Source organism: Hyla sarda, chromosome 12 (assembly GCF_029499605.1).
Source record: "Hyla sarda isolate aHylSar1 chromosome 12, aHylSar1.hap1, whole genome shotgun sequence".
Lineage (NCBI taxonomy): Eukaryota > Metazoa > Chordata > Amphibia > Anura > Hylidae > Hyla > Hyla sarda.
In genome coordinates, this window is record NC_079200.1 from 63,783,814 (window position 1) to 63,794,220 (window position 10,407).

A 10,407-nucleotide genomic window follows, 5' to 3' on the forward strand; every position below is an offset into this window, starting at 1 on the left:
CGGGAATCTCGTCCCCCATACACCATAAACTTGCAAGTGTACCCTGAGGTACTCTCGCAAAGTTTATACATCTTCACGCCATACTGCGCCCGCTTGGATGGGATGTACTGCTGGAAGCTGAGTCTCCCCTTGAAGCTGATGAGAGACTCATCAATAGCGACCTCCCGCCCAGGGAACAAGGCCTCCCAAAATTCGAGGGGACATGCCGCATTATCAGCATAATGCAAACATTTCCGAATGGCCTTGAACCGGGGACGTGCCAAGGCCATACTGTAGAGCGGAGTGTGGTAGAGGACGTATCCTTTCCAGTACTGCCTGACACTGGGTTTTTTAACTAGGCCCATATGCAGCACGAGGCCCCAAAAAATTTCAGCTGCACTGACTGGGAACTAGCCCAGCTAAAAATGAGCCCGGGTTTGCAGCGACGAACTGTTGGACGTACAGGTTCGTCTGGTCAACCATCAGATCGACAAAGTCATCACTGAAAAAAAAAATGAAATAGTCCATTTCAGTGAACCTCACAATGTCAATGTTGATTCCTGAGTCGCCAACAAACTCAGGCTCGTGGTCCACTGGTTCACCGGTACCAGGCACCAGTAAACTTGGCTGGGGTGTTGACTAGTATGAGCGCCAGGGGGACTCATACTAGCATGGGGCACAGAGTCAGGAGCAGAGGAGGTTTCTGGCCTTGCATGGCTGTGTCCCCAAAAAAGCGCCTTCACCACAGAAAAATGCTGATCAGTACTATGGGACTGAACAACACCAGAAACAGAAAAAATACGAATACACTTAACGTGTATTCACCCCAGATCCCCCCAGTAGCACCTCCATGGGGGTCCTCAGTAAATATGTAGATTATAACCCGGGGGTATCAATCCATCAATCAGACATAGAGCATAGATCAGACATATAGACATAGATCACACATAGAGCAGCGAGGACAGCAGGAGTCCGGCCGTACCCAGATCTTATGAAGAAATGTAGGAGTGCGATACACTCGATGCAGTAGAAAAATTTGGGACACCCGGTGAGCCTCTGAAATTTATCCCTAACCGTCAAAGGGTATGCTTCATGATAAGAGGACAGTAGGTCTCTATACAATACAGATATCACTCCCTTGGTCGAAACCTGAGTAAATAAATCGTCCACCACCACCGATGAGCCAATAGTCAAGTTACAAGTCCGAGACTGCGTATCTAAGGGATGTCTCAGCTGCAGGTGGCGATAGAAAAATGAATGTGGCAATTGAAAATCCTCCTGCAGCTGAGCAAATGACTTCAATCCCATTGTACACCTGAGAAAGGTACAGGATCCCACGTGCAATCCAGCAGGTAACATCTGTCAGGGAGGACAGTTCAGAAACATCTGGATTGTACCACAGAGGAGAGAATGTTACAAAGACAGGATAGTGCATGAGCATCTTAAACTTCATCCAGACCTTACGGACAAGGACAAAGGTAGGGGGGAGGTCTGGGGGACGAGTCTGTGCAGCCATTTCCAACATATAGATAGGGGTCACACCACCTATACGCTTAGAGATTAAATCGCCCGTACGTCCCATAGTAGTATACTGCGCCCACCCCTTTAGTTGTTGGATCTGTGACGCCAAGAAATATAACCACGGGTTAGGGACAGACAAACCACCCTCCTCCTTGCCACGTTGTAGCGTTTCAAGATGGATTCTAGCCGATTTACCATTCCAAATGAGCTCCTTATATAGAGCCTGGATCCTAAGAAAGTACTTCATAGGGATCCAAAAAGGGGTATTATACAGAATGTAAAGAAACTGGGGCATAAGGACCATTTTAAAGAAAATTAGACTTACCCACCATAGAGAAGGGGAGCTTGCGTCAAGTAACCACTTTCTGGGAGCTGCGGTCCAATAGCGGAACAAGATTGAGGTTAATATAGTCACAGAGGTTGGCAGTGACATACACACCTAAGTACTTAAACGGGTACTCCGGTGGTTAATTTTTTGGACTATATGGCATCTTCTTTGTAAGTTTGTAGAAGCAAGGCAGGAAAAAAACCTTGAAGTTGGCGCTGCTGACTCAGGTGTGAAGGATAAGGCGAAGCCAGAGGTATTGAAAAGGTCCTCAGCAGGACAATTTATTAATAGAAAATAAAAAACTGACAGATGACGCGTTTCGGGAGGATCCCTCCCTTCCTCAGATGACGCGTTTCGGGAGGATCCCTCCCTTCCTCAGACCCTGATCTGAGGAAGGGAGGGATCCTCCCGAAACGTGTCATCTGTCTGTTTTTTTATTTTCTATTAATAAATTGTCCTGCTGAGGACCTTTTCAATACCTCTGGCTTCACCTTATCCTTCACACCTGAGTCAGCAGTGCCAACTTCAAGGGTTTTTTCCTGCCTTGCTACTACTACCCACTCCAGGACGACCTTGTCTGCTCCTGCAACCCTTTGGCTCAGCAGCGGCTCGTACACCTAGCACCCCAACTTTGGTTGTGGGTTACATGCGCATTTGATACTATTACAAGGTGAGCAGCCATCTATAAGCTCCACGGGGTTGCCCCCCACTCACCACTCTCTTACCCCTGGGTAATACATGAGGCGCTGTCCGTCGGTCTTTTTCCTTTTTTCTCCCCAGATACCTCTTTGTAAGTTTAGTTTTTTTCAATATACATGTGTTATATGTTTTGGCAGCATGTATGTGTTTTTCTTACCTGTTTGTTGGGTAGGAAGTTCTGTAGTTCAGAGGGTTTTCTTTTACTGTTGTCCACAGTTCTGAGTCTGTTGTAGACAAGATGTCACAGCTTTTATTTTTTTCTGTTTGCATGAGAAATAAGCCACGCCCCCTCATCTCATCCAGCTGAGTACACAGCTCCTCACCTCCCCCCTGCTCTGTATTCTAAAGACGAAGGTCTGCACAGGAGAAGGACCTCACAGAGAAGATAAGTGTTATCTGAAGGGGAGGATGAGAAGGTGCACGGGCTGGGGATGTATGGACTGCAGGGGAATAAATCTCATACTGGGAATGATCTCTATATGTGAAGGGGGAGGGGGGAATCCTGAATGACACATGCTGGGAGTTGTAGTCCCTGTTGTGTGTGTGTGTGTATGCTAGTGTTTACAAACCAGTGTGCCTCCAGCTGTTGCAAAACTGCAACTCCCAGCATGCCATGACAGACTTTGGGAATGCTGGGAGTTGTAGATTTGCAACAGCTGGAGGTACCCTGGTTGGGAAACACTGTTCCAGCCTATTCAGCAAACACATCATGTTACACCAGTGTTTCCCAACCAGTGTGCCTCCAGCTGTTGCAAAACTACAACTGCTAGCATGCCCAAAGGCTGTCAGGGCATGCTGGGAGTTGTAGTTTTGCAACACCTGGAGGCACCCTGGTTGGGAAACACTGGTGAATGCCCTACAGAGGTGTGGTGAACTACAACCCCCAGGAGGCTACAGAGGCAGCATGCTGGTGTTATACCACAGACTGATTATATTAGTGTGCTGTGTATAAGGGGGCTGACCCGGGAAAATAGTAGGATGGGTAAAGTGCGGAACAAAAAAAAAAAAGGAGCCGCCCTAAACCAGCAAGGCTGGCATGCTGGGATTTGTAGTTTTCAGCACAGCAAGAAACAGGAAATAGAAGCAAAGATAGGAAAACAAAGTGGGGGATAAAAATACAACAAAGAACGGAAATAGAGTAGGCTAAACAACAAGAATAGAAATGAAACAAAACAAATAGGGTTAGTCAAAAACGGAAAAAACACGTTGACCACCGGAGTACCCCTTTAAATCTGGAGACTATGGGGAGACCAACTCTAGTGAGCCCTGGCAACGGAGGAAGAGGGTCGAGGGGAAGGAGCGTGGACTTATCCCAGTTGATGGTGAGGCCAGAATAGCTGCCAAAGGATTCAATAAGGGTCATTAAAGGGGCCATAGAGAGCGGTGCATCTCCGAAAAATGCAACACAGGGGGAGATTTAACAAAACCTCTCCAGAGGAAAAGTTACCCAGTTGCCCATAGCAACCAATCAGGTCACTTCTTTCATTTTTAACAAGGCCTCTGCAAAATGAAAGAAGCGATCTGATTGGTTGCTATTGGCAACTGGACAACTTTTCCTCTGGACAGGTTTTGATAAATCTCCCCCACAGTCTTTCTGCTGCCTCTTTATCCGTGTCAAGAATGTTACAGCGTCACCCAAGCAAGCTTGCTCTAACATTTGATCCCTATTTTTTACATGCAACATGGGAATGACTGTGGAGCAAGGGATCGCTGTGTGTAGCAGTGTTAAAGCAGGGGATCCTCTGTTTCAACTATGCGACATGCCAATTTGGATTCTGAAAATATAGGGGGTCTTGTTTTTCATCTAATCATTTAGGATTCTGGTCTGGAGTCTTGTAATTCAGGAGGTCTGGTCTGAGGACAAAAAATGTAAGGGTTTGGAGTGTAATAATGTAAGGACTTTGTCTGAGGGTCTGACAATTTTGGAGTCTGATCATGGATCTGCAAGAATTTAGTTTGTATTGTGAAACCTGATAGTTTAGCATCTGGACTGGAGTATCATTGCAGTTCTTAGCCTATTTGTTACACAGTTCTTAAACCTCAATAGCAGCTAGGACAGGCGTATAAAGATCAAAAAATATCTACTAATAGAAACAAGTACAAAAATTAGACAATACATTAGACAATACATCTTAAATCACATAGAAATGTAATAAAAACATCACATAGAAATGAAAGATATATATATATATTCCATTCGGTTAAGACATTGTACCACAGTTTCCCTAAGTTGCGTATACACTTTTGTCAAATTTAGTAACTGTTTCAACAAAAAAATATTTTTTGACCTACATTTACATTTATGTTACCTGCACAGGATAAGTTTACACTAGTAGGGGCTTTTAGTTTTGGTATCCACTATTCCTTAATGTCTAAGGGCACACTAGGCATTCTAGTTTCATTTTGTAAATGTGACTTGGCAGGATACTGTGTCTCTCCCGTAACTTCCACATGTAGCTGGTAAACGTACACGGCCAGAGGGGCCCCTTCAAGAGTCTGCTATTTCTTCTAGGTATTCCCCTGTATGGTTTTATTAAAGGGGTATTCAGACTTTAGACATCTTATCCCCTATCCTCATGACCTCATACCACGCCCCCTCCATTCATGTTTATGGGAGGGGGCGTGGTGGCCGTCATGCCCCCTCCCATAGACATGAATGGAGGGGGCGTGGCCATGGTATCACGTCACCGGAGAAGCGCCCAGCACAGGATGCCAGGGGCTGCACCGTGATCACAGGGGTCAGGGCGGCAGGACCCCTGCAAAGAGACATCTGATCCCCTAACCTTATGGATTGGAATACCCCTTTAACCTGTTGGGGATGGATGGCGTAGGATATGTCCTCGCGTCTTATCACTTAAGTACAGAGGGTGTACCTGTACGCCCTCCGCATTTCCGATCACCGCAGCTTGCTGGGCAGTGATCAGAATGGGATGCCTGCTGAAATCATTCAGCAGGCATCCCATGCCAATGCCCAGGGGGGTCCTGAGACACCGGTGATTCACACAGGCGATTTGCGGCAATTCCGAGTAATACCGGTCTCCGGTGACCCGGAAAATAAGGGGGATCAGGGGTGTCCAAGACACCCCCGGTCCCCCTGAAGAGATAGAAGTTAGGTGGCAGGGGTGCCACCCCTCCTATCCCTGCTATTAGTGGGTCAGAAGCGACAAACCAACAGCAGATCGGGGCAGGGGTTAAAGTTCGGTTCCCCCGCTCTGTCCACCCAAGGTAATCCGGGCAGAGCAGGGGAACCGTAGGTGACCAGCGCCGGAGGTCACTTACCATCGGTGGCGGCAGCGGGCGATGATCAGAGGCAGCAGCGGGCGGCGATGACGTGCGGCTTGCTCCCTGGAGCAGACTACGGAAGCCGGTAGGTTGCCTAGCAACATCTGGAGGGCTGCAGTTTGGAGATCACTGTGCAGTGATCTCTTAACTGTGGTCCTCTAGGTCTTGCAAAACTACAACTCCCAGTATGCCCACACAGCAGTTTGCTGTCTGGGCATGCTGGGATTTGTAGTTTTGCAACACCTGGGAGGGCCACAGTTTGGAGATCACTGCACAGTGATCTCCAAACTGCAGCCCTTCAGCTGTTGCCAAACAGTTGTCTCGGCATGCTGGGAGTTGTAGTTGCGTACCTCCAGCTGTTGCATAACTACATCTCCCAGCATGCCCTTTGGCGATCAGTACATGCTGGGAGTTGTAGTTTTTCAACAGCTGGAGGCACACTGGTTGGAAAATTCTGAGTTAGGTAACAGAACCTAACTGAAGGTTTTCCAACCAGTGTGCCTCCAGCTGTTGCAAAACTACAACTCCCAGCATGCATGGTCTGTCAGTACATGCAGGGAGTTGTAGTTTTGAAACAGCTGGAGGTTTGCCCCCTCCCCATGTGAATGTACAGGGTACATTCACACAGGCAGGTTTACAGTGAGTTTCCTGCTTCCAGTTTGAGCTGCGTCAAATTTTCGGCCACAGCGCAAACTCCTAGCGGGAAACTCACAGTAAACCACCACCAGTGCGAATGTATCCTAAAAACTAACACATAATAAAGGGTAAAACACTACATATACACCCCCTTACACTGTCCCCCCCAATAAAAATGAAAAACGTATCATACCGCAGTGTTTCCAAAACGGAGCCTCCAGCTGTTGCAAAACAACAACTCCCAGCATTTCCGGACAGCCATTGACTGTCCAGGCATGCTGGGAGTTTAGAAACAGCTGGAGGCCCCCTGTTTGGGAATCACTGGCGTAGAATACCCCTATGTCCACCCCTGTGCAATCCCTAATTTAGTCCTCAAATGCGCATGGTGCTCTCTCATTTCGGAGCCCTGTCGTATTTCAAGGAAACAGTTTAGGGCCATACATGGGGTATTTCCGTACTCGGGAGCAATTGCGTTAGAAATTTTGGGGGGCTTTTTCTCTGTTTACCCCTTATGAAAAGGAAAAGTTGGGGGATACACCAGCCTGTTAGTGTTGCCCTATACTTTTTATTTTCACAAGAGATAAAAGGAAAAAAAGACCCCCAAAATTTGTAACGCAATTTCTCCTGAGTACGGAAATACCCCATATGTGGGCGTAAAATGCTCTGCGGGTGCACAACAAGGCTCAGAAGTGAGAGAGCACTATGTACATTTGAGGTGATTTGCACAGGGGTGGCTAATTTTACAGCGGTTCTGACATAAACGCAAAATAATAAATACCCACATGTGACCCCCATTTTGGAAACCACACCACTCTTGGAACGTAACAAAGCCTTAACCCCTTAACGACGAAGGACGTAAATGTACGTCCTGGTGAGGTGGTACTGAACGCACCAGGACGTTTATTTACGTCCTAAGCATAACTGCGAGCATCGGATCGATGCCCGGATCATGCACGGCAAGTCCCAGCTGCTGATCGTACCAGGACGTACATTTACGCCATTAACCCCTCAGATGCCATGATCAATACAGATCACGGCATCTGCAGCATCGCGGTCACTAAAATGGATGATCGGATCGCCCGCAGAGCTGCCGCGGCGATCCGATCATCCAGCAAGGCAGACGGAGGTCCCCTCACCTGGCTCCGCTGCCTTTCCGGCGTCTTCTGCTCTGATCTGCCTTCCCGCAGACCAGAGCAGAAGATGACCGATAATGCTGATCAGTGCTGTGTCCTATACATAGCACTGAACAGTATTAGCAATCGAGTGATTGCTATAAATAGTCCCTTATGGGGACTATTAAAGTGAAAAAATAAAATTAAAAAAATTAAAAAGTAAAAAAAAATTGAAAAACCCCCTCCCCCAATAAAACGTAAATTGTCCCATTTTCCCTATTTCACCCCCAAAAAGGGTTAAAAAATATTTTATATACATATTTGTTATCGCCGCGTGCGTAAATATCTGAACTATTAAAATAAAATGTTAATGATACCATACGGAGAACTTCTGTCGCCATCTCTACTTACCTGCCACACGGTCACAGCATACCGTCTTCTCCTTAACTCCACCTCTCCTCCGCAGCAATCCGGTCTGAGGAAGGTCATGTTTGACCGAAACGTCACATATATTTTTGGCTTGCAGGAATAAAATTTACTACTATTTTCACCGCAAAGTGGAGTGCTATGTTATTATTTCTTTGACCATACGGAGAACGGCGTGAAAAAAAATGAGCCCTCGAACTGCCGCTTATACAGAAAAATGAAAAAGTTATAGATCTTCAAAATAGGGGGATTTTAAACGTACTAATTTGGTTAAAAAGTTTGCAATTTTTTTTAAGCGCAACAGTAATAAAAATGTACCATATTTTTTGCTGTATAGGACACACTTTTTCTTCCCCCAAAACTGGGGGGAAAAAGTCGGTGCTTCTTATACGGCGAATACACCCCTATCGCGGCGGTCCCTGCGGCCATCAACGGCCGGGACCCGCGGCTAATACAGGACATCACCGATCGCTGTGATGCCCTGTATTAACCCTTCAGACGCGGCAATCAAAGCTGACCGCCGCGTCTGAAGGGAAAGTGACACTAACCCGGCTGTTCAGTCGGGCTGTTCAGGACCACCACGATTTCACCGCGGCGGTCCCGAACAGCCCGACTGAATAGCCGGGTAAGTGCTTACAGGACACTGGGAGGGACCTTGCCTGCCTCCTCGGTGTCTTCTCCGTTCAGGGATCCCCTGTATGGCCGGCGCTCTCCTTCCTCGTCATCACGTCATCGCGTACGTGCGTCGGCTTGCGTAACGACGTGATGACGGCGACTGAGAGCGAGGATACCCGGCCGGCAGCAGAGACGTTCCGGAGCGACGGGGACACGGCGACAGCGATGGAGCGACATCCAGGGCAGCGGTGACGGGTCCGGAGCGGCGGGGACACGTGAGTATTACCTCCTATGCAGTGGTCTTCAATCTGCGGACCTCCAGATGTTGCAAAACTACAACTCCCAGCATGCTGGGAGTTGTAGTTTTGCAACATCTGGAGGTCCGCAGGTTGAAGACCACTATTGGGTTCAAAATCTTTATTTTTTTAGATTTTGCACCTATAAATTGGGTGCGTCTTATACGCCGATGCGTCCTATAGGGCGATAAATACGGTATGTTATCATGGGTATCATTTTAATCGTATTGACCCAAAGAATAAAGAACACATGTCGTGTAAGCTGTTCGGGATGCCGCGGCAAAATTTTGCCGCGGCGATCCTGAGCAGCTCCCTGAGCTAACCGGCATTAGTTTACTTTCACTTTAGACGCGGCATTCAACTTTGAACGCCGCGTCTAAAGGGTTAATAGCGCGCGGCACCGCGATCACTGCCGCGCACTATTAGCCACGGGTCCCGGCCGTTGCTAGGTGCCGGGCCCGACCCGCTATGACGAGAGGCCACGCCGTGGCCCCACGTTATAGAATGGGAGCCGACCCATGACATACATGTATGTCATGGGTCGGGAAGGGGTTAAAGAACATTTTGGGGTTAGTTTTACTCTCTTTGGCAATGAGTCTTTCTGTCTCTATTTTTGCGGCTTTTATCTGTTTTTTTTTCTTCATATATTACATTTTTCTCTATAGCTTTTTAATGCTTCTTCACTGCTGTTCTCTTTTAGTAGTTTAAATGCTTTATTTTTGTCATTTATTGCCCCCTTAGCCTTTTTATTCCTCCATATTGGTTTTCTTTTATTTCTGACCCTTTTATTCCCATATGGTATATACATCTTACAGTGAGAGAGTTTAAAATATTCTTAAAAGTCTCCCATTTAGTGTCAGTATTCTTGTATTCCCGCAGAATTTCTGCTGCAGGAATTCCATTGAAGTGAATGGGCTATAAATCCATGCGGAATTCTCATGCAGAATTCGGCTTAAATTCCGCCGCCTTTGAGATTTTCCGTACAAATATTCTGAGGAAAGTGAGGAGTCGCCCTATTACATTCTATGGTAAAAAAAAGCATTCTACACCGGCCATGGGAGAGCGGACCCCATCGCTTTCTGTGGCCGTACGGCAGTGTTTCCCAACCAGTGTGCCTCCAGCTGTTGCAAAACTACAACTCCCAGCATGCCCGGACAGCCTTTGGCTGTCCGGGCATGCTGGGAGTTGTAGTTTCGCAACAGCTGGAGGCACACTGGTTGGGAAACACTTCCATACAGAGTGACCTATATAGGAACGTAGTGTAAACCTGCCCTCGAATTGAACATGTTCAGTCTTCTGCAGAAATCTAATTCCTTGTCAGAAATTCCGCATTAAACCTCTAAGGTGTGAACAGAGCAGCAGACTCCCATTGAAATGAGTAGGAGGCTGACGTGACATCCAGGCTCCATGGTGTCAGCTCGTAGACATGTATGAGGTGCAGTGTACAGGTGAATCACCCGCCATTCTTTCACCTCACGCGCGTAGCCACGCCCACCTCATAAATCTTACCCTG

The 10,407-nt window shown here is 47.3% G+C and overlaps 1 protein-coding gene across 8 annotated transcripts in view; it reads right to left on the reverse strand.

The window, feature by feature from the left end:
- NKAIN4 (sodium/potassium transporting ATPase interacting 4) overlaps nt 1–10,375 on the reverse strand; it is an 89,181-nt gene extending 78,806 nt beyond the window's left edge. For 2 of the 8 annotated variants that reach the window (XM_056548916.1, XM_056548915.1), the window contains exons 1-2: nt 7,969–8,061; nt 1,826–1,872 (exon numbers count right to left, since the gene is read on the reverse strand). In XM_056548916.1, coding sequence (XP_056404891.1) covers nt 1,826–1,872; nt 7,969–8,046 — 125 coding nt within the window. In that variant the 5' untranslated portion in view covers nt 8,047–8,061. Of the gene's footprint in view, nt 1–1,825; nt 1,873–2,684; nt 2,718–5,806; nt 5,889–7,968; nt 8,062–10,165 lie in introns of those variants that run through there. The other 6 variants (XM_056548921.1, XM_056548924.1, XM_056548925.1 and 3 more) reach the window with 5 other exon arrangements.
- Nucleotides 10,376–10,407: the final 32 nt, after the last annotated feature.